We start from the raw sequence: 24,830 nt of genomic DNA on the forward strand, positions 1-24,830 counted from the left end.
GGCTGTTTCAAAAAGAACCTGAAGGGCTAAGCATGAACCAACTCAAAGTGTCTGTCAAATCCGTGCAGTATGAAAGCAGGAATATAAAACTATGCACAAGCACATTATATGCCCAATATTGAAAGAAAAACTGAGAAGAAAAGGCACATCTAAGTGTTAACAGTTTTCTCTGAATAGCATTTTTACTCTTCTTTCCCAGTCTTTCCCTACAATGAACATATTATTTTAAATAGAAAAGAGTTTTACTTTTTAAACTCTCCATCCTATCCCCGAGTCTCATAAAACTATTCAGTCTGTTTGGGCTGCAGCCACTTGTGACAGATGCAGGAACTGGTGAGGCATCCTGTCCTCCACGATGGGCCCATGGGTGTGCATAAAGCTTTCCTAGGCAAGACTTACTTGGTTTTGGCACAGTTCCTCAAAGGAGCCCTTCACCCCAAGCTTGGCTGCAAATGAGGGAAGTACATCTGTGTCAGGAACCACCACTCCTACTAAGGATGACTAAGGAAAGGAAATAAAAGATGCAAGGGTGTGAAAGAAGTCATGTAGGGATGTCCCCCAGTAGTTAAATAGAGCAGAATTATGTCATTGTAATAGTTATTTCCCCAAAACCTTAAATCCAGTACCAGTGTTCTTTTCTCACCATGTATTTTCAACACCCATGGAACTGTAATCCCATTTTCCCACTCAATATCTCATTACAAAGATGTTCCATTCAAATCTGATCCTTCAACATTAAGCTTAAAGCACCTCTGGCTTGTCCATGTTAACTCTCCCCTTGCCCCCCAAAAGCTACATTTAAGCACAGTGTGTATAAAACAGTATGTTGTTTTGGGATAAGGAGTTCCTTAAAGCTACGTTTAAGCATAGTACGTATAAAAGAACAAGTTTGTCGATCAAACTTTTGTTTGTTGTTTTATACATATTGCAACAGTTTGTTGTTTTATACATACCACACTTAAACACAGCTTTAAGGAACTTAAGGAATGGGAACTAAGTACAATGTGGAGCTCATTTTTTACTGAATCATTACCTTTTAGTATAGCCATTCTAAACAATTCTACTGACTTGTGTACAACGTCCATCAGAGTTTCAAAATTTTTTTAATTGAAATTGCCTTATTCGAGGTTCAGAATGTAACTTCATTTTTTTTTTTTTTTTTTAGATTTATAAGCTTGGATCTTCTCATTCTGAACCCAACTATACACATTTCCTGTAGCTACAAGAACCAGCATGGTTTGTGACTGAAATGGGCTATTGTTAAAATGATACATTACCCGTAAGCTCTCCCCATGTACAAAAATTTGTAACACTGGTTTACTCCTGTTGTAGATATTTTCTATCTTCTCTGGCGCAATGTATTCTCCTTGGGCCAGCTTGAAAATGTTCTTTTTGCGGTCGATGATCTTCAGAGTTCCATTCTACATGAGACAGATAAAAGTATCAGTATTTTTGAGCCACAGAGATGATGTCAGTGGGGAGAGTGGTGAAGTCACAGTCATCTTTCTTCTCTAAAGCTGATTTCTCCAGAGACTTTTGAGCTGTCTTTCATTTCTCTTTCTTGGCTTTGGTGAAAGGGGAGGGAAGCATCGTGCAGCAAGAACCTGTCTTTACTGTGTATCTATGTGGAGAGTCAATGCGCAGCCTCAGAGAAAGTCTCCTGGATCTGCTGGAATTATGCAAATTGATGCCTCATCCGAGGAAGAAATTGCGCAGCTCTCAATTTCCAATCACTAATTTCCAATTAGTTCATTTTCAGAACTCTCAGCAATAGAGGTGTTGTCTTTTGTTTAGACTTTTGATTTCATTTGAATAGTTCTCCCACCGCTTGACTCCCTGTTATGTTTTCCTCCTTGTTAGATCCGGGAGCAGGCTCAAACAGCTCCACTGTGCTAATCAAGCAAGTCAATTACTGGGCTTGTTAGGACAGCAACAGGGCTGATAGGACTCTGACCAGCCACCAAAGGTCATTTGCAGCTTCATTTCTCTGAACTAATTGGTCTGAGGAGCTTAGGTCTTTAGGGATTTGAATTGTAGAATTGGGACAAATGGCAAATACAATCCACATGCTAACACCCTAAGTAGGGCGACTAACTAAACCAACTCTGGAACTATCACAAGGCCAACTCGATAAATTAGACATCAATTCAGCCTAACGTTCATTATCCGAAAGTGACTAATAAGGTGCAGCCTTCTATAACCCTGGTGTGGGGACGTATCTATTGCTTACATCCTGGGCTTATTAGAGTGTTATTTAATTCTGTTACTAGACAGAAACAAATATATTAGCAAGATACTACCAAACCCAAATCAATAAAATGCGTCGTTAGGACCAGTGTTCTTAAAAGTTACATTGTCAAGCATTCCTTAAATCTCACTTAAATCTTAAATATTGATTGAACAAGAAAGGAGTTTTAAGTTCTAGTGACATTCCCACTTCCCCAGCACATAGTTAAGACAAAACTTTTGAGAGGGAAGATCTTTTGGAAAATCCCATCACTGCCCTTGCAATAATTTCCTTTCTTCTTAGGAAAACTAATAGCAACTACTGCTAATTATCAGGCTATGCTAAAAATATGTCTCTGTATCTCCCACAGAAAGGGGCTGTGAAGGTCAATGAGAGACAAACACTAGCCTCTGCAAACACTTGATTTAGAAATCCTTCTTCTTTGTTTTGATATGCCTGTGAATTAATAGGGAGGATACTTATCCCAAGAAACTCATAAGAGGCAAAAGTTGTGGACCAACGGCGTTATCAAACCAGTTTTTTGGGTTTTTGTTTTGTTTTGGCAGACACAGGGTCTTGCTATGTTGCTCAGGCTGGTCTCAAACTCCTGGCCTCAAATAATTCTCCCTCCTCAGTCTCCTAAAGTGTTAGGATTATAGGCGTGAGCCGCCACACTTGGCCTCAAACCACAACTTCTGCCTCAAGAAAAGTTAATGGGAAAAAAAAAAAAGAGACAGAGTAGTACATCTCCCTTCCCCTTTCCTAGAGAAGTCACCTAATTTTTCTCTGGCTGGTAGCAAATCTATTCCATTGCAGGGGACCCATGCCAACTCTGATGTGCAGGTCTACCTGACCTATTAAAGAACCCCACCTTCAGTTTGGGTCTAAAAACAGTGCTAGGATCACTGACTTACTGCTTGCTGGTTGTATATTTGATAAGGAATAAGGTAAGAAGAAAACACTTCAACTGGTCTTCATCTTGGTGTCTTCTATAACAGTGTGATCAAAATACCAAAAGTACTCTCTGGTGGTACTTTTGGTGTGGTAGCTTATACCAGTAATCCCAGAAATTTGGGAGGTCAAGGCAAGAGGATTGCTTGAGGCCAGGAGTTTGAGTCTATCCTGGTCAACTCAGCAAGACCCTATCTCTATGAAAAATTTTTTTTAAGCAAGAAAGAAAGACTTTCTAGCTTTGGCAGCTCCTATTCACAGGTTAAATTACTTTCTCAGAACTTTATATTGTTGGTCCATGGAAGAGCTGCAACTAGAACACAAATCTCCTGACTTCCAGCCTATATATATATGTATATATATATATATATATATATATATATTTTTTTTTTTTTTTTTTTTTTTTTTTTTTTTTGAGACAGAGTCTCACTCTGTCCCCCAGGCTGGAGTGCAGTAGTGTGATCTCGGCTCACTGCACGCTCTGCCTCCCGGGTTCACGCCATTCTCCTGCCTCAGCCTCCCGAGTAGCTGGAACTACAGGCACCCGCCACCACGCTCAGCTAATTTTTTGTATTTTTAGTAGAGACGGGGTTTCACCATGTTAGCCAGGATGGTCTCAATCTCCTGACCGTGTGATCCGCCCGCCTTGGCCTCCCAAAGTGCTGGGATTACAGGCATGAGCCACCACGCCAGCCTTTTTTAAACTTAACCTAGATTCTTTCAAATATATGTTCTTTTTTTTTTTTTTTTTTTTTTTTTTGAGACAGAGTCTCTGTCACCCAGGCTGGAGTGCAGTGGCACAATCTTGGCTCACTGCAACCTCTATCTCCTGGTTCAAGCGATTCTCCTGCCTCAGCCTCCCAAGTAGGTGGGATTACAGGTGCCCGTTACCATGCCCAGCTAATTTTTGTATTTTTAGTAGAGACGGGGTTTCACCATGTTGGCCAGGCTGGTCTTGAACTTCTGACCTCAGGTGATCCACCATCTCAGTCTGTATGTTCTTCTCTGGATAGTATGAGGAAGTCATAAGCCAGGTAGGGTACAAACCTAATCCCCTCCAGCTGCCTCAGCTGATTAACCTACTTGCATTTCTGCCCCTCCTGCTATAAGCAGATTGTTCTTCTCAGTCCATTAGCATAGACTTCCAGGAGTTCTGATGATATACCCACCGGGAGCCAGCGACCAATGTCTCCTGTGTGAAGCCAGCCATCACTGTCCAGGGCTTCCTGTGTCTTCTCAGGGTCCTTCAGGTATCCTTTGAACACGTTTGTACCCTTGATGCAGATCTGCACAGCAGACATACAAGGCGGTGACAATAGCAAAGGCTGCTCCTCCCAGCATGGGCAGTTTATGAAACACCTGCTCCCCTTAAATCATTTGATGGCTTCCACTACACTGTGAAGAGCATCAGATCTAAGTCTCCACTATAGGGGATAGGAAAGTGAAGTTCAGAATGCTTAATTCTTTGCTAAAGATCTCAAAGGGGCCAAATCCAAGTTTGCTTACAATTATTTGCTCTTTCTGATATAAACCTCCCCACCATGACTGTCTGACCACAGGGCATGACCTACCCACCTCTCCTTCATTATTTGCTGAAAAGTAGTTCATGTCAGCCACATCTTCCAGCTTCACATAATTGCAAGCCAGGGGCACCCCAACGTGACCTAGAACATACCGTGCTGAATCAGCTGAGAAACTCTTGAATGGTGATAATTCCAGGCATATTTCTAAGATATTTATGAATCGACTCTAGAAGAGGAAGACTGAAAAATCACCTGGCACCAATGCAGACTAGGCAGGCCTGGACCCAAAACTTGAATTTTGCAATTGCCACATTAGTCCAGAGAACTGAGGTTATCTAAACTCCAAAGTCCTAGTTCAGTTAGAACCTTTCTCCCAACCATGGCACCTCCTGCCCAGCAGATGGGGGACTTACCTGATGTCCAGTCCCCAGGTAATGTAAATGTACAGCCACCTGTGCATTCTGTTTGACCATAAGCTTCATACACCTGGGAAACCAAAGAAGAGCTTTTAGACTTACTCAAGATAAAGTGTGAGCTGGCCACATGCTATAGCCAAGACATGAGGAAAGCAAGGTCTCTAAGGGTTCGAGACCACTTAGTGTCTTAAAACCTTGAACTTGGAGGGGGCGGTGGCTCAGGCCTGTAATCCTAGCACTTTGGGAGGCTGAGGCGGGAGGATCACCTGAGGTCAGGAGTTCGAGACCAGCCTGGCCAACATGGTGAAACCCCATCTCTGCAAAAATACAAAAAAAATTAGCTGGGCATGATGGCAGGTGCCTGTAATCCCAGCTACTTGAGAAGCTGAGGTGGGAGAATCTCTTGAACCTGGGAGGCAGAGGTTGCAGTGAGCTGAAATCACGCCATTGTACTCCAGCCTGGGTGACAGAGTGAGACTCCGTCTCAAAAAACAAACAAACAAACAAACAAAAAACCTTGAACTCATACCCAAGCTGCAAAGTATTTACTACCAAGCCTTCTGGCCATTCAGAAACCAAAAGGGTCTGGAAATAGACCAAAGCATAGAACTTTATATGAAAATGCAGCATTTTGGCCAGGTGTGGTGGCTCATGCTTGTAATCCCAGCACTTTGGGAAGCCGAGGCGGGAGGATCACCTGAGGTCATGAGTTCGAGACCAGTGTGACCAACATGGTGAAATCCCATCTCTACTAAAAATACAAAAATTAGCCGGGCCTGGTGGCACATGCCTGAAATCCCAGCTACTTAAGAGGCTGAGGCAGGAGAATCGCTTGAACCCAGGAGGCGGAGGTTGCAGTAAGCTGAGATTGTGCCATTGCACTCCAGCCTGGGTGACACAGCGAGTGAGACTACATCTCAAAAGAAAAAAAAAGAAAAAAAAAAAGAAAATGCAGCATTTCAAGTAGGTGGAAACATGTAAGTTATTCACTAAGTGGTGTGCAACCCAATAGCAATTGAACTTGACCCTGAGCAATGGAGCATCACTGAAGGAACTGAAGAAAGGGAGTAGTATTTTTTAAGGGAAATAGCTCCCACTATAATATAAAACAAGGGTTGGCAAACTTTATCTGTACAGGCCAAGATAGTAAATATTTTCCGCTTTGTGAGCCATCTGGTATCTGACTCAAAACTTGACTCTGCCAACATAGCACAAAAGCAGCCACAGTCCATATATAAACGGATGGACATAGCTGTATTTCAATAGTATTTTTAAAATAAAAACCAGTTGCAGACTAGTTTTAGCCTGTGCTGTAATTTGCCAATCGCTGGTATAGAAGATAATCTTGATTGGAGAGAGGCTGGGGGCAGGAAACAAGTTCACGGGCTGCTGCAATGTGGGGGTGTGGCCTGTGATAGGCAGAGTTGGGAGAGAGAGGAAGGCTTAGAGAAGACATTTCTGGGAAGGAGTTAGCAACAGGACCTGCTGATCTATTGGTTTTAGGGGCTTAAGGAAAGGACAGTATTAAAAATGGCTAAGAGAATGCTAATTTGAAGGACCTCAGGCCTTGGCATCAATCTGGAGTCTCTTTTGATTGTGATTATACAGATAGGGGACTCATGAGGAAAAGTCTGTGCCTGTTTTGTTCATGCTCTGCATGGTTGGTTGAATGAATGAACTAATTATCCATCTGGGTGAAAATTGAGACAATATGCATGGCCAAGCACTTGGACAAATTTCAGGCGGAACTGAGACTTAAAAGGAAAAAATGGAAAATGGTAAGTTTGCCAGAAAATAAGGGTGAAACAGTCTTATGAAATATTAGGGGTTAGGAAGTCCTGTCTAAGCAGTTTAAAACCTACAAATAGAAAAGATTATTTAGTTTGACTATAAAAACATTGGAAATGTTTATATGGCAATACGCAGGGCAAAAATGATGAGACTAGGAAAAATGTTTCCAACATAACAAAAGTTAGTATTACAGGTTGACTATCCTAATCCAAATGTTTGAAATCCAAAATGTTCTAAAATCCAAAAGCTTTTGAGTGCCAACATGATGTTCAAAGGAAATGCTTTTTGGAGCATTTCAGATTTTGGATTTTCAGATTCAGAATGCTCAACTGTTTTATAATGCAAACATTACAAAATTGGAAAAAAATGCAAAATTCAAAACACTTTTAGTCCCAAGCATTTCAAATAGGGAGATACTCAACCTGTATTACTCTGTGAAGAACTCTTAGAAATATAAAAAAGGACCAAATTATCTTTTGCCTGTTTTTCTATAAGGAAGTAATAGAATAATTCATGGATGAAATATACATGTCAACAAGCAATAGAAAGATGTTTGGTGTAAATAAAAGAAACAAAACCGTAATAAGATTTTTCATTTATCTGATTAGCTAATATCTGAATGACAGATAAAGTCTGTCACTGGCAAGAGCATGGGCAAGTAAGGCCTTGTATACTTGCAGAAATGTGTAAAAAAGATCTTTCTGGAAGAAAGTTTGATAATATACATTATCAAACACACACACACAGATACATACACTTTGACCCAATAATCCCTTCTTGCGTAGATTTATTATAGATTAATGATTAATTGATTATAACAATGAAAACTATCATAAGCAACTCAAGTGTCCATTAATAGGAGATTAGTTATTTGGGTACGGTTGACCCTTGCACAACACAGGTTTGTATGGCACAGCTCCACTGATAGGTGGATTTTCTTCTGTCTGCGCTGCCCCCGAGATAGCAAGACCAACCCCTCCTCTTCTTCCTCCTCAGCCTACTCAACATGAAGACAGTGAGGATGAAGACCTTTATGATGATGCATTTCCACTTAATGAATAGTAAATATGTTTTCTCTTCGTTATGATTTCTTAAATAATGTTTTCTTTTTTCTAGCTTACTTTATTGTAAGAATACGGTATATAATACGTATACAAAATATGTGTTGATTAATTACGTTATTGGTCAGGCTTCTAGTCAATAGTAGTCTACTAGTAGTTAAGTTTTTGGGGAGTCAAGTATTTTTTTTTTTTATTTTTTATTTTTGAAACAGAGTCTTGCTCTGTTGCCCAGGCTGGAGTGCAGTGGTGCAATCTCAGCTCACTGCAAGCTCCACCTCCTGGGTTCAAGCCATTCTCCCGCCTCAGCCTCCCGAGTAGCTGGGACTACAGGTGCCCACCACCACGCCTGGCTAATTTTTTTGTATTTTTAGTAGAACAGGGTTTCACCTTGTTAGCCAGGATGGTCTCGATCTCCTGACCTCGTGATCCGCCTGCCTCGGCCTCCCAAAGTGCTGGGATTACAGGCATGAGCCACCACGACCGGCTAGGGAGTCAAGTATTATACATGAATTTTTGACTGCATGGGGGTAGGCAATCCTAACTCTTGCATTGTTCAAGGGTCAACTACATTCAATAAACTATTGCAAAATCATTAAAATGATGCTGAGCTTTATTTGACAAGAAGCAACATTAACAAGTGTTTTAGAGCACTGGTTTTATTTATGTGAAGGTTTCTACCCACAGATGCCTGAAGAGATGGTTAGAAGGATATTTTCTTTGGATTTTGAGAATTTAGGTGACTTTCATTTTGGGACCTTTTAATTGTTTTCATTTTTATTTAAACAGTGAGCTTGTTTGTGCAGAAGTAAAATAGCCTATTTTCAAAGAAGGTGCTTGGCTTACCTGACATCCCATTGCTGCCCGGAAGAATGTCATGACTGGAGAGGAGATGGGGGCAGCTCCAGTGACGATTATACGAACCCTTCCGCCCAGGCTGTCCTGTTCAGTGGAAACAAAACACATACTAAAACCTATTCTCTTGGCTTCAATTTCCTCCACTGTGGAGTGGGTATAATAGCCTGTCCATCATTGTTATGAGAATTAAACTGACATCAATTCTCACGTTAATTTACAAAGCACTTAGAATACAGTCTGGATTGTAGAAAAGCACTTAAAATGTTAGCTATTATTGTCATCACTATCCATAGCTGGGACCAGAAGCCATATATTTCTCAAATAATTTGTGTTCTTCAGCCCCTTAAATTGCTTATAATCTCAACAGCAGACCACCAAAGAAAATAAGAGAGAGTGCTAGAACCTAAATAAAACTTTTTTTGTTTGTTTTGTTTTTGTTTTTGAGATAGAGTCTGGCCCTACTGCCCAGGCTGGAGTGCAGTGGTGCCATCTCAGCTCACTGCAAACTCCGCCTCCCAGGTTCAAGCAATTCTCCTGCCTCAGCCTCCAGAAAAGCTTGGATTACAGGCAGCCACCACCACGCCTGGCTAATTTTTGTATTTTTAGTAGAGACTGGGTTTCACCATGTTGGTCAGGCTGGTCTTGAACGCCTGACCTCAGATGATCTACCCACCTAGGCCTCCCAAAATGCTGGGATTACAGGTGTGAGCCACCACACTCAGCCTGCTTTTTTTTTTTTTTTCTTTTTAAAAAAAAAACCTACTCCCTTTAGTAGTAAAGTAGTACAAGAAAGATCTCAAAAGGCAGTGGATACAAAGTCTGAAAGGATCTCTAGTTAAAGTGACGCCCAAGCAGCAGAGGAAAAGCAAGGTCTATGGAGTCAGAAGGTAGCCCAGGTATTTGCCTGCTTCAGTCCAGGACCTGCCCAACCTACCTGGATCTTTGCAAAGATGAGCTTGTCCCAGAAGCTGTCACGCCTGATGATACCCTTTTGAAGCTCTTTGAATTTACTGGAAACAGCCAACTTCAACAAGAACTTCTTCAAGGGTGTCTTGGCTTCATTCTGTACCTGCAGAGTGATAGCTCCTTTTAGTTGGAAACCTATTGGAGATACTCATCAAGGCCATTAGTGAGCAAGAAACAGTGTGTTCTAGCTTTATAAGGAAGTGGTCTCACAGTCTCACACTCATGAATTGGATTGCTGAATAATGATGAGCCCAGAGAATTATGGCCATGCTCAGAAAGAAGTGAACTTAATGCAGAGCTCCAGTCCTCCCACATCCTGCCCCAATTTTTAGTCCTTGGGAAACAACTTGACAACTGAGATAAAGAGGCACTGCCTACAAAGTCACCTGGGGGGTACTAGATTTAAAACAAACAAACAAACAAAAAACACAGCTCAATGGGTACCACCTCTAGGGCTTTTGATTTAGTAGGTCAAAGGGCAGCCTATGAATCTGATTTTTTTTTTTTTTTTTGAGACGGAGTCTTGCTCTGTCGCCCAGGCTGGAGTGCAGTGGTGCCATCTCGGCTCACTGCAAGCTCCACCTCCCAGGTTCACGCCATTCTCCTGCCTCAGCCTCCTGAGTAGCTGGGACTACAGGCACCCGCCAGCATGCCCGGCTAGCTTTTTGTATTTTTAGTAGAGACAGGGTTTCACCATGTTAGCCAGGATGGTCTTGATCTCCTGACCTCGTGATCCACCCACCTTGGCCTCCCAAAGTGCTGGGATTACAGGCAAGAGCCACCACGCCTGGCCAGGAATCTGAGTTTTAAAACAAGTATCATGTCTTCCTCCCTCTCCCTCTGTGATGCTTATATAACTGAACTTGGAGAATTCCCACCGTTCCCTATAAACAAGGTGTCTTTAGCCACACCATACAAACCCCAAAAGAGTTTCCTACCTTCCTACTAAAATGATTTCTTCCCTTTGGGCTTAATTTTGACACCATTTTCCCAGCTGGCATGATTTCCCTGGTCTCCCTGACTCTGACCTCACTGTGACCCTACGTTCCATCAACCACACTCCTGCCAAAGGAGAGCTTCGCCAAGTACAGCTCAAAGTGACCCCTTATTTCCAAAATTTAGTCCTGAACTCTGTATCTGGCTTTCAAGATTCCACCCTACTGGAAGTTAGATTCAAGCCAACTGAAGTCTTTTTTCTTCTTCAAAATTTGAAGAATCCCTCTCCATCCATCTTCCATGTTTATAACCCCATTTTTGGGCCTCCAGCCAAGCCGGGGTGATAATTTTCATCTTCTGATGTAAATTGTGCTGTAGGACATAAGCATCTTCTTATGCCTATAACATTATCTTTGTACCAATATGTCATAATCTGTCTCCAAGATCCATGCTCAAATGCTTCCTGCATCATGTCATTCTTGAAATCTCCCTCAACGAAAAGAGATTTATCTTTCTTCAACATTCACAAGACTCACCCTCCCTCAACAAGTCACTGACAAAGAGCTAGTATTAGAAACCTGTGCTAATAAAGTCCTTCATTTTAAAAATGCATTCCAGGGAGATCGAGACCATCCTGACTAACACGGTGAAAACCTGTCTCTACTAAAAATACAAAAAATTAGCTGGGCGTGGTGGCGGGCGCCTGTAGTCCCAGCTACTCAGGAGGCTGAGGCAGGAGAATGGCGTGAACCCAGGAGGTGGAGCTGGCAGTGAGCCAAGATCGCGCCACTGCACTCCAGCCTGGGTGACAGAGCGAGACTCCGTCTCAAAAAAAAAAAAAAAATACAAAAAAAAATGCATTCCAGAAGTGAACTGTGTATTAGGTATTATACTATACAATAACTATCTCTGAAAAATAAAAAATGTACAACAACAACAACATATGAACAAAAACCATAACAACAACCAAATCTACTAATTGCATAGCATGGTAAGAAACTGCTAGAATTGTTATCAGTTCTGCTAGAACACTGCCTGCCCTGTCACCGGAGCCCATTTAGCATCTGCTGAGAGTCCTAAGAGTGAAAGGAAGAGTTAAAATCTCGGAGGTGGTTGGGGAGATGGGGGAGGGTTCCAAAGCACGTGAAGAATGGCCATGCATTACTTCCTCACGGATCCCAGCCTGAGGAATCATCACATATTATATTGCCTGGGTTCAAATAGCTTCAACGCCTCCCTGAAGCAATCAGACAATCTAAGAATTGGGTGAGAAATATACAAGATGAGGTTGAGACCTCTTGTGCCAGAAACCAAGGAAGCTATCAGAGGCTACAGGGGTATTGTCAAAAGGACACGTGAGCAACTTGATGAGGGTTTCCAACTGCCAAGATGGGGCAGTTAGAAGATCAAGAAGAAAGACTAACACTTTGGGAGGCTGAGGTAGGGGGATCACTTGAGCTCAGGAGTTCGAGATCATCCTGGCCAACATGGTGAAACCCCATCTCCACTAAAAAATATTTAAAAATTAGCTGAGTGTGCTGGTGCATGCCTATAATTCCAGCTCTCAGGAGGCTGAGGCAAGAGAATCACTTGAACCCAGGAGGCGGAGGTTGCAGTGAGCTGAGATCGTGCCATTGCACTCCAGCCTGGGTGACAGAGTAGGACTCTGTCTCAAAAGAAAAAAAAAAGAATGACTGAAATTAAAAAAAAAACAAATCTGAAAATTATGAATTCCTAAAAATACAAAGAGAAAATCTCATTGGCTACTTTTGAAGATTGCTGAGGCACAAATCCATTCTTCTGAAGATTGATAAATAAAAAGAATCAAATATTCGCCAGGATTTATGGAAGAATCTCAGCTAATGAATGCAAGAGGAAGACAGAATTACAGAAATCACCATTCTGTAATTTCTAATGAAAAATAGAGCAGTGCTCGTCATCAACATGACTAGCCAACATGACTACTGAAACATGACTACTGAAAGCTTGATTCTGCCCTACCCCTTATTAGATGTGACTCTGGGCAGGTTATTTAACCTCTGAGGCTCGTTTTCCTCATCATAAGTTAGAAATAACAGATGTAAGTACGATTTACCATGATTTTGTGAGGATTCAATGAGAGGATGCATCTGAAATGTATATCATGGGGCCTGGCACTTCAGCAAGGGAACAACTTCCCAATACGTCTGCTGAACCCTCAAGCGCCCCCCAAGTCTCTGAGTCAAGCTCTTTCTTCAGATCAGGTCCAAGTCATCTTATCCAAGGAAAAGGGGATTGCGCTTATTTATTTTTCATTTTTTAATTTTATTTTTATTTATTTTTTGAGATGGAGTCTTGCTCTGTTGCCCAGGCTGGAATGCAGTGGCGTGATCTTGGCTCACTGCAACCTCCGCCTCCCAGGTTCAAGCAATTCTCCTGCCTCAGCCTCCTGAGTAGCTGAGATCACAGGTGCTCCCCACCATGTCCAGCTAATTTTTGTATTTTTAGTAGATACAGGGTTTCACCATGTTGGCCAGGTTGGTCTCAAACTCCTGACCTCAGGCAATCTGCCTGCCTTGGCCTCCCAAAGTGCTGAGATCACAGAAGTGAGCCACCGCACCTGGCGGGGATTGTATTTATACACAGCTTTACGTAGATACTTGTAGAGGGTGGAGGTAGAGGTGGAGTAAATCTCATAGTAGTACAGAGTTCCTTCGTGTAGGCCCAAGTCACAGACAGTCCCTTCAGCTGAAAGTTAGTACCTTATCGTAGATCCTGTTAAGGAGTCGAGGCACCGTGGGAAACAATGTGGGTTTCAAAGTCTTCATGTCATCAGCCAGCAACCGAATATCCCCTTGGAAGAATCCAATTCTGGCTCCACAGCTGTACGCAACAGCCTGAAAACAAAACCAAATCACAGAGCTTAGAGGCAAACAACCCCTTTAGTGGGGACCTGTCTTGGAAGGAATTTGGGAAGTGGGTTGAGGCACACAGACACTTTTCTTGCACAGCACCTCCCTCCCAATTCAGGACTCTGAGAGCCTTCCCCCAAGAAAGGATGGACATTTATTTCTGTTGTGGTGGCATGACAGATAAGACAGATATTGAGACTGTGTGGTCCCCCAGACTCCACCACAGGTCTGTGTGACAGTCTAAGATAATCATCCTTTGTAAGATGCAATTCATTATGTGGCACTAAGAAAGCACTGCCAATTAAAGCAGAACCTGCCTTCAATCATAAGACCATCCCAATTTCATAAATTATGTTAAACTATTTTTTAAGGTTTCTTAGAATCAATTTTTTATGAATCAGATACCATTACTTTAGCCCAAAGAACTGAATCTTGCATTTTGGCATTTTAGGCATCAACCAAGAGCTGGTTGAAGGGGCATTTGGGGGTAGTGAGGAGCAGAGAGAGAACTTTCCAACCACATTACCTGTGTTTTTGAAAGGCTGACATGGCTCTTGGTTCTCAAATCAGCCTCAAAATAGCCTGAAAAGCCTGGAGTCCACTCACAGAAGAGCAGACCTCCTCCGGTGCGCACCATGCTGACAGCACCACCTTACACACTCAGGTGTGGTGCAAAAACCCCTGCGGGGGACATCTTACACCTTATGTGGATCAAATGCTCCTTCCCTGATCCTCTGTGGGGAACTTCCTTTTCTCTAATCATAGATCTTTTCAAAAATTATAACCAAAATAAAATTTAAAAAGAAGACAATGTCTTGTGTCAGCTCAGAATTAAGGGCAGATAGATAGTAAGCTCCTAGCTGTGATGTCACTAGACTCACACACCCCCATGAAGGCAGGAACAAGTACTGTCCTCCCTGGACACATGCAGACTTAGCAGAGGAAGACTCTGCAGGAAATGAGGGGCCATGCCATGATTAGGGCTCCCATGAGCCAACTCCTTGCCTGCGCCTCTCACACCGGAGAAAGGACAGTAAATACTGTGTAGCTGCCTTTGGAATAAACATGTGATAGCAAGTCAGGACCCCCTTGCCACGTACTGCTAGGAACACAGAACACTCACCTGTACAATCCTCTCAAACATATGAGCCAGAGGGAGGTAGGATATGGCCACATCATCGGGAGAGGGCTCATAAGTATGCTATGTAGGCCAGGGAAATAAGAGGAGGCAACATGAGATTAATGCCAACTTTCATTTCCAATGGAGATTTTAAAACTACCTCCTCCCAGGACTACCACAGACAGCTGTATAGGCGGTACACTGTGTAGATCTGAGATGCCTTGAACTGCATATAGTGTAGAAATTTGCAGTGATCCTAAAAGACCAAGGCTTGAAAATGTACAGTCCTCTAGACAAAGAAAACGCTGGTGTTTGTCCACACTCCGGCCTTTAACGTGTGTGTGTGTGTGTGTGTGTGTGTGTGTGTGTGTGTGTGTGTGTTTATGTGTGTCTGCCTGCTCTAACTTCAAAAATAAAAATCTTATGACAGATTCACTTTTTAATGAGAGCCTCTTTTTCAACTGACCACTGACCTCCATACATTTGAGAAAGGCAGCAGCATTTGAAACAATATTTTGATGGGTTATCATGGCTCCTTTGGGGTCACCTGTAGGAAATAAGAGGTGGAGAGAAAGATACTTTATGTAGCTAATAGGTAGCCTTTGGCCTTGAAAGAAACTACATTCAATTGATTTTATTCCAGAAGGCCAAGAGCATTTCCTGTCACTGTGTCTTTTTGTGGATGGTATATGCCTTTGTTTAGGAATAATTAATGCCTCCAGAGATTCTACTGCTGAATGCATCGTTGGCCTTCTACTGCTACACAGAGCACGCCATGATTTCAGATAGAAGCATAGCTGCAAAGAAAAATTCAAGTTAACCCTCCTTCTCCCTCTGCCCCACGTCTCATGCTGTTTATATGTTTGGAATTCCAGATCTACCAATATTATCTAGTAATATGGTTATAAACCTTATAAACTGGGCATACTAGAAAGAATATAACTGTAGACCATGATGGACCACATTAAAAACTATTAAGCATTCTAACAGATGGGTGGAGGTAGGGTGGGGTTGAAGCCCTTTATGGAGAACTATCACTGAGTTATCTTGATTGAATGAAACCATTCCAGCAGTGTCAAATCAAGAGAGTGGTGGGTTGGTGGGGGCAGGGGAAAGGACTTTCTGACATCATCTTTAAGACCCCTGAAAATCTGTTGAATGTAAACACCTCCCAGTATATTAAATGAAGTGTATTTACTTATGTTTATGTTTTTCCATTTGGGAATTCACACTTAGAAGCCTTAGGCTGTGAGCCCCTAAGGATAGGGCTCTTTAGAGGGAGTATTTACCAGCCTACCAGTGGCCAAGAATTGAAGCCAAGTTCTTGGCTGACCAGGGGTCTAAGGTTCAGCTTCATGGGCACTGACCTGTGGTCCCACTGGTGAAGCAGATGACGCTCACGTCTTCTGGGCTAGGAGGCTGGAGGAGGAAGCACAAGGGCGTATTCCACCATGAACTTTGAGAGTTGACTACGGCAAGGCTCAAATTCAGGCAGAAGAAAACTTACCACAGGTTTTCTGAAGTGCTCTTTGCCTAGGTTCTATATGAACGGAAAACCAAGAAAGAAAGACATTAGTTGAAATGGACAGACTGTGATAAATGTGGCCCTCTCCCTCCCTTTCCCGTGAGAACATCTCTATGGGAATATAAGCAAAATTCCAACCTGGATCAGGACCAGAAGCCAACATTCAGGAACAATGGAAGCCCCAGGGAAGAGCGTTAAAATTTCTCTAGAAAATCATCTACCTATAGAGGGTAGATTGCATGTTCAAACTTCCCATTGTACTCTTAAGTTTCAGTCATTCAGGGCCCTAACTAAATCTTTTTTGAAAGAAATGAATAGCTAACATTTTCAGAGCTTATTACATATCCATCACTGTCCTGAGAAATTTACATATATGAATTAAGCTAACTCCTTACAAGACCTCTGTGAGGTAGGAATTATTTTTATCACCATTTTATGGACCAAGGGAAGGGAGATGAGATTGCCCAAGGTTGCCTAACTAACAGATGTGGAGCTGGCATGTGAACCCAAGCAGCCTGGCTCCAGGAGCCACATCCTTTAACTATTACTAAACTCCTATTTATATATTATCCACTTAGAAGTCCATGCAGCTGGCCACAGAACTTTGTCCTCTCCTGGCATGAGTTTCAAAATTGTCTTGTGGAAATTATTCTCAGAGCTTCGCAGCATACGTCTAATTTACTCCTCACGTGCCACCCCTGGAGAACAAGAACCCTGTCCTCTTGTGAAGGTATCTTGCAAGTTGCCCAAGGTGTTGGACCAGCAGTGGAGCTGCAAGCTAAATTTCAGATCCATACCTCAGCATCATACAGGGATAAGATCTCAATTCCACTCTTCTCCCCTCTTTGCTTCAGGTCATCATCAAAGGGGTCCATAAGGATGACCACCTTCAGGCTTGGGGTGAAGCCTTTCTCTACATTCCCTATCAGCACCAATGCCTTTTGGGGTGTGTCACAGATCACCATGGCGATATCAGCTGAAAGCCAAAATAGAACCAGAGGTCATTCCCTCTCTCTGCTAAGTACCTGATTGCCTTGCAAGGAGGAAGAGGTTTTAAAAGTTTTCAAAGCTAACAGGTGTCTAAAGGAGATTACACCTGCAAATCAGATTTATAATGTACAACCTGAAACATTCCATTGATGATAAATGAACTTAACAGAAACAGAAGCGTGTCATGTTCTTGAACTGTGCAGGCAGATTTTACAGTTTCTAGAGGAACCACAAAATTCCTTCTGCTTAAGAAGTCATTCAGATAACCTAAACAGGTTACTGAGGTGTGGTTCTATCACTGTGTTTTATTTTGAGGAGGATAGTAGGGAATAGAAGAAAAAGGAGGGGGCAAATAGGATTTTCAGCTGATAAGTATTTTACAATTCTAAATTTTAGCATTTGCTTTGATACATGTTTAAAGTTTCAAATGATGTTTACTGTGCAAATGAACCTACTCACTTCATCTACTACTCCCATGACAGAAGGTAACATGTTGGATATGTGAAAGGGCTGTTACTTGCCCATCAAATTTGGACTTGTTTCTCTAACAATGACAATTATTTTCTGCAGACTCACCATGGACATTGGTACATGCTGGTTAACTGTATTGACTTGGATTTACAAAGGTAGGAAATTAAATCTGTAGCTTTACTCTGATTAAGTCAATTAAGCTCACTCTCTGGGCTTTTATCTAGTGTGTTCAGAGTGAGTAGTCTTGTCTCTATATCATCATACCACGTCATCTTGAAGCATGTCATTGAAACTTCTATCTGTGTGTATCTCTGCTTCATGGGCTTTTTGTAGCTTTCCTGAAAATTATATCCTAAGTACTACAAAACTAGAAAGATTTGAACATTTTCTGACCATAGCATTTCAAGTTTGCTTAAACAAACTAACAAATAAACAAAAAAGCAGAAATTGAAGAAATACTCAGCATTGAGAAAGAATCAAGTTGTAATGTAACAGCAAAATTTTACCCTTGTTGACAATATGTACGATGGCTTCTGGTCCCAAGGTGTCATACAGAGGTACAGCTACCATGGAGTACGTGTAACAAGCCAGTTCGGAGATGATCCACTGTACAGAGAGAAGTTCAAGTAAGGACTGGATGGCACATTGAAGAGTACTAGTTCAGTCATTCAGCCAACAAACGCTATCTGGTTTTTTGTCTTGTTTTGTTTTACTTTTTTTTTTTTTTTTTTTTTTTGAGACAGTGCCTCACTCTGCTGCCCAGGCTGGAGTGCAGTGGTGTGATCACAGCTCACTGCAGCATCAACCTTCCAGGATCAAGCAATCCTCCCACTTCAGCCTCCTGAGTAGCTGGAACTACAGGCACACATCACTATGTCAAGCTAATTTTTGTATTTTTTGTAGAGACAGGATTTCACCATGTTTCCCATTCTGGCATAAAACTCCTAGGCTCAACCTATCTGCCTGCCTGGGCCTCCCAAAGTGCTGGGATTACTTATTTGTTGACTTTTATGTAAAAAAAAAAAAAAAAAAAATCACTGTGGGGCCATAGGGACAGTTGCAAATACTGCTATAAAGTACAATTAAATAAGGGAGATAAGAAAGGCACAGAGACAACTGCAATACAAAGGTAGACCAGAATACAAAGGCAGAGTGTGATAAGTTCCATCCATAAGAGGCATGGAAGGCCTTAGGAGCCTTAGGGTGTCAGAGATCACTTTCAAGGGTGAGGCAAAGCTATTTGGGACTGCTTGTGGGAAAGTGATGAAAACTGGGCAGGGCTTTAGAGGACTAGTAGGATTTGGTTATGGAGGTAGAGGTAGATTAAAAGAAGGAAGTGAATGAACAAAGAATAGTGATATGGTTTGGCTGTGTCCCCATCCAGATCTCACCTTGAATTGTAGTTCCCATAATCCCCATGTGTCGTGGGAGGATCCTGGTGGGAGGTAATTGAATCATGGGGGTGGTCACCCTCAAACTGTTTGACATGGTTTAGCTGCGTACCCATTCAAGTCTCAACTTGAGGCCGGGTGCAGTGGCTCATGCCTGTAATCCCAGCACTTTGGGAGGCTGAGGTGGGCAGATCACGAGGTCAAGAGATTGAGACCATCCTGGCCAACATGGTGAAATCCCATCATTACTAAAAACACAAAAATTAGCTGGGTGTGGTGGCATGCGCCTGTAATCCCAGCTACTCGGGAGGCTGAAGCAGAAGAATTGTTTGAACCCAGGAGGTGGAGGTTGCAGTGAGCTGAGATGGCACCACTGTACTCCAGCCTGGTGACAGAGTGAAACTCCATCTCACAAAAAATAAATAAATAAAATAAAATCTCAACTTGAATTGTATCTCCCAGAATTCCCACGTGTTGTGGGAGGGACCCAGGGGGAGGTAATTGAATCATGGGCGCTGGTCTTTCCTGTGCTATTCTCGTGATAGTAAATACGTCTCGCGAGATCTGATGGGTTTATCGGGGGTTTCCACTTTTTACTTCTTTCTCATTTTCTCTTGCTGCCGCGATGTAAGAAGTGCCTTTTGCCTCCTGCCATGATTCTGAGGCCTCACCAGCCATGTGGAACTGTAAATCCAATTAAACCTCCTCTTCTTCCAGGTCTTAGGTATGTCTTTATCAGCAGCATAAAAACAGACTAATACATTGCTCTCGTGACAGTGAGTGAGTTCTCATGAGATCTGATTTCATAAGGGGCTTTCCACCCCCTTTGGTCTCATTCTTTTCTTTCCTGCCACCATGTGAAGAAGGACATGTTTGCTTTCCACTGCCATGATTGTAAGTTTCTTGAGGCCTCCCCAGCACTGCAGAACTGTATGTCAATTAAACCCCTTTCCTTTATAAATTACCCAGTCTCGGGTATTTCTTCATAACAGTGTGATAACAAACTAATACAGATAGCATGACATCATTGTGTGGATACACATTAGCAAGCTTGAAGACTACAGGAAATAAAACTGGAAAGGTAGGTAGGAATCTGCTAGTGATGGGCCTTAAATGTCAATGTAGATGTTATGGACTGAATTCTGTCTCCCTGTCACCCCTCCTCTGGCCCAACCCAAATTCATGTTGAAACCCTAATCCCCAATGTGACAGTATATGAGATAGGGCTTTTAAATAAGTAATTAAGGTTAAATGAAGTTTTAAGTGTGGGGTCCTAATCCCTTCCTTCTATGAAGAAGAACGGACATGAGGGATACATGTGCACAGAGAAAAGGCCGTGTGAAGGCAAAATGAAAAAGTGGCTGTCTACAAGTCAAGGACAGAGGCCTCGGGAGAAGCTAAACCTGCTGACACTCTGATCTTGGATTCCTAGGCTCCAGAACTGTGAGAAAATAAATTTCTGTTGTTTAAGCCACATGGTCTGTGTATTAGATTATGGCAGTCCTAGGAGACTAATATACAGTTGCTCCTTGAACACATGGGTTTGAACTGTGAGGGTCTGCTTGTGGATTTTTTTTTCAATAAAAGTTACATTGAGGTGCCTATATATCCTGCCTCCCTTTCCACCTCCTCTACCTCTTCCACCTCTGCCAGGTCTGAGACAGCAAGACCAACCTCTCTTCTCCCTCCTCCTCAACCTACTCAAGGTAAAGATGACTCAGATGAAGACCTTTATAATGATCCATTTCCACCTAATGAATAGTATATACATTTTTCTCTTCCTTATCATTTTCTCAATGACATTTTCGTTTCTCTAGCTTATTATATTGTAAGAAAGCAGTATACAATACATACAACATACAAAAATATGTGTTAATCAACTATCTATATCATCAGCAAGGAAGGCTATTAATAGCTAAGTTTTGGGGGAGTTATCTGTGGATCTTTTTACTGAATAGGCAGTGGTCCTAACCCCCATGTTGTTCAAGGATTAACTGTATCAGATTAGGTGTTAAGTTCCTAAACTAGAGTCAAGGGAATCTTTTTCTATTGAGGCTGACTGTGGCAAGAATGGAGTATGTAGATTCACCTAAAAATATAGGTGAATATTTTTATATTTGTATTAGCATTAGAACTGGGACTTACAGTTTGTGAACTTGCAATAAGATCCACATAGAACTTAACTCCCTCAAAATTTAACTACTAATGGCTTCTGTTGACTGGAAGCCTTGCTGATAACACAGACAGTTGATTAACACAGATTTTGTATGTTATATGTATCATATGCTGCATTTCTAGGGAGCGTTTGAAGCATAAAAAGACTTCCTCTGGGGATAATGCGCCTAATGACTTCACCGAAACTTGGAGATAAGCTTGATACTGTCGTCTTACTGTCTAAAATCTGCTTCCAACTCACTGTGGAAAGATGGCTATGGCCAGACTCAGTAGCAATGAATGGCTGAATTTACTAGTTCAAGTGCAAATTGCAAGTTTCAGTTGTAATACTAAAACATACTTTCCAAATATCTTCAAGATCTTATTTGGCGGTCCCTCCTAGCTTCCTTATTTTCCTCATGTAACAATCAGACTGACTTCAAATGACGCATGATAGGCTGGGAAACAAGAGAAGTCCGAACACCTAGGTGAGAGTGCCAGACACTTAACCAGAAATTAAATAGGTTCTGAGTGGTAACTCTTTCAAGCAGAATAAGCATTAGAAAATTTTAACAATAGCTTTGGTAAGGCATTAACAAGTGTTGGAATGCTGGACGGGGAATAGCATTTGAAGTTTTTAAACTTAATCCTGACTCATTTCCTTTAGTTAGCTTCAACATAGTTACCTCTGGCCTATTCTGAGCAAAGATGCCAACAAACTGGTCTGATGATGGTTTATATCCTTTATGCAAGAGACAGGAACCCAGGTACTCTGCTCTATCAGACACCTACAAAAAAGAGAGATGGGGTGAGAGAGAGAGAGGAGAGGTCAAGACCCAAAACTGATCAATATCATATCCTGTAGTTCAGAATACTATGTTAGAAAGAATCTGTCTAAAATCATGGACTCAACTTACCTGTTTGTAAGATAGCCATCTGTAGGGCTGGTTTGGTTTTCTATATCCCAAGCAGGGCCCATTGTCTAAAAACATAATATTAAAAGAAAATCAACTCCAGTTGCAAATTCTCTGGACCAAGGAAGCTAAAAGGAGATTAAGAAGGGGCAAGACACAAAGGATAAGTCCAACAAGGATTTGAGCTTCTCTTATATGTCCAGGAAATTCAAAGTCAGAAAGCACTGAGTTCTGAAAAATGAAAAGTCCTATAAACTACACTTGAAACACTTAGGAAATGCTACACAAAACAGGAGTGGTTCAGTGTTGAATATGTAACCTCCACAATAATGTAGATATTCAGAGAAAGCCATCCATATGGGGTTAGCCCACAAAACGTGACCAAGTAAAAGCCTACAAGTAAACACAAACAGCCTGTATTGGACAATCTTGGATTGAACTTCCCTATGATAAAAACTATGCTCATAAAGATATAAAAAAGTTAAAATATGAATCATCAATCTCATCACCCAAATACCATTATTAACACTGATATATTATTCCATGGCCCTTTTGCATAGTTTGACAGTTATGTTCATTCCCCATGTATAGAATGAATATAATACTTTGATACCTTGCTTCCTCTCCCAATCTGACCTAAGTATTTTCATGTCATTATTTTTTCTCTGTAGTGGTTTCAATGGCCAGTCGACGAAGGGTTCTACTGTAGCTGACTTTATTTCATCGTGGGTATTTAGATTGTTTTCAAGTTTGACACTTTAAATTATGCTAAATATTTTCAAATTGATCCTTTTAAATTTAGAACATTTCCTTAGAATGGAGCCCCCAAAATATAATAAGGGAAGGGAATGGGGGCTCAGAACAGTCAGGCTTTTGATACCTAGACCACACTGCTTACTTGAGCAGATGTGACAATTCACTTTTCTCCTATCACATCAAGTTTTAACACACTCTCATAGACCACTAAATAGTGTCTTTAAAAACTATCTTCAAGGCTGGGCGCAGTGGCTCATGCCTGTAATCCCAGCACTTTGGGAGGCCAAGGTGGGCAGATCACCTGAGGTTGGGAGTTCAAGACCAGCCTGCCCAACATGGAGAAACCCCGTCTCTACTAAAAATACAAAATTAGCTGGGTGCAGTGGCACATGCATGTAATTCCAGCTACTGGGGAGGCTGAGGCAGGAGAATTGCTTCACCTGGGAGGCGGAAGTTGCAATGAGTTGAGAGCGTGCCGTTGCACTCCAGCCTGGGCAACAAGAGCAAAACTCAGTCTCAAAACAAAACAAAACAAAACAAAAATATTTTCAGGTTTGATAGGGTTGAAAGGTTATTACTACAGTTTAAATTTCTTTAACAGCTAGTAAAGTGAAAACTTTTTCCTTGTTAGGTTTTATTTACTCTCATGACTTGCTTGTTCATGTACTTTGCCCATTTGTATGAGAGTATCTTCTAAGATATCAAGGCTTGTAAAAAACACAGAAACACACACAGAGGTGTGCACACACTCATGCATTTGTCTTCAGTATTTTTCCAATTTACATCTTGCATTTGACAATAAAAGAATTAAACTTCTGAACATCTAAACTACTCAGCCATACTTAAAATAAGTTTGGGAACATCCATTTACAAGAATAAATGGCATCTCAGCTTTTAAAGCTAAGTCAAGGCAGTAGTGGTATTAGGCTGAAGAACACACTAAGTGGCTTAGAAGCCCTCACGTCTAAGCCAGAAGGAGGCTGTTATAAGTAGACAAGTAGAAGGGCAGGAAAATGTATAGAGAGGATCTAGTCAAACTGCTAAGAGGAATTCAGGTCTTGCCAAAAGGAATTATTCAGAAAGAGAGTTACTAGGAATTTGGAGGCAAGTAAGTGGACTTCTAGACTAAGAGATGGAAAAAAAAGGAAGGAAAGCAGGAAAGAGATACCCACTCTGATTAAAGAGATATAAAAATGAATGAGGAGGCTGTGTACAGAAAACGTTAGTACTTTTGCTTCCAATTGAAACAGCTGCATGAAAGCCTAAGAAGTAACATCTCAGACTAACTTTCCCTGAAGCATGGCTTTGTCAGAGTGGAAGCCACTTGCTCCCCCAGGGTGTGTGCCTTGGGTGGTCTACCAATGAGATCATTTGTACTAACATTAATCACTAATGATAGCTACCATTTATTAAATGCTTACTTCATGCCAAGCACATTAAGTCGTCTTCCCAGCTATTATCATTTGCATTGTACTAAGAATTATGAAGGACTGAGACAGCTTGGTCAAGCTCACTCAGCAAGTGGTAGAGCTGATGAATGTCTAAGAAAGTATACTGGGGGCTGGGCACAGTGGCTCATGCCTGTAATCCCAGCACTTTGGGAGGCAGAGGTTGGCAGATCACTTGAGCTCAAGAGTTCAAGACCAGCCTGGGCAACATGGCAAAACTCCATCTCTATAAAAAATATAAAAAATTAGCCATGGATGGTGGCATGAGCCTGTAGTCCCAGCTACTTGGGAGACTGAGGTGGAAGAATGGCTTGAGCCCAGGAGGTGGAGGTTGCAGTGAGCTTAGATCGTGCCACTGCACTCCAGCCTGGGCAACAGAGCCAGACCCTGAAGAAAGAAAGACCAGAGGAGGAAAGAGAGAAAGAAAGAGAAGGAGGGAGGAAA

The 24,830-nt window shown here is 41.8% G+C and overlaps 1 protein-coding gene across 1 annotated transcript in view; it reads right to left on the minus strand.

The window, feature by feature from the left end:
- The window catches only part of ACSL5 (acyl-CoA synthetase long chain family member 5), a 51,148-nt gene that overhangs the window by 1,632 nt on the left and 24,686 nt on the right, over nt 1–24,830 (minus strand). The window contains exons 4-19 of the mRNA XM_003255470.2: nt 22,186–22,250; nt 21,955–22,056; nt 18,230–18,329; nt 17,060–17,238; nt 16,245–16,277; nt 16,105–16,156; nt 15,211–15,284; nt 14,741–14,818; nt 13,468–13,602; nt 9,759–9,893; nt 8,813–8,908; nt 5,115–5,187; nt 4,754–4,842; nt 4,348–4,464; nt 1,278–1,421; nt 400–501 (exon numbers count right to left, since the gene is read on the minus strand). Of these exons, the coding sequence (XP_003255518.2) occupies nt 400–501; nt 1,278–1,421; nt 4,348–4,464; nt 4,754–4,842; nt 5,115–5,187; nt 8,813–8,908; nt 9,759–9,893; nt 13,468–13,602; nt 14,741–14,818; nt 15,211–15,284; nt 16,105–16,156; nt 16,245–16,277; nt 17,060–17,238; nt 18,230–18,329; nt 21,955–22,056; nt 22,186–22,250 (1,574 nt within the window). The remainder of the gene's footprint in view (nt 1–399; nt 502–1,277; nt 1,422–4,347; nt 4,465–4,753; nt 4,843–5,114; nt 5,188–8,812; nt 8,909–9,758; nt 9,894–13,467; nt 13,603–14,740; nt 14,819–15,210; nt 15,285–16,104; nt 16,157–16,244; nt 16,278–17,059; nt 17,239–18,229; nt 18,330–21,954; nt 22,057–22,185; nt 22,251–24,830) is intronic.

The sequence above is a fragment of the Nomascus leucogenys genome, chromosome 3 (assembly GCF_006542625.1).
Source record: "Nomascus leucogenys isolate Asia chromosome 3, Asia_NLE_v1, whole genome shotgun sequence".
Lineage (NCBI taxonomy): Eukaryota > Metazoa > Chordata > Mammalia > Primates > Hylobatidae > Nomascus > Nomascus leucogenys.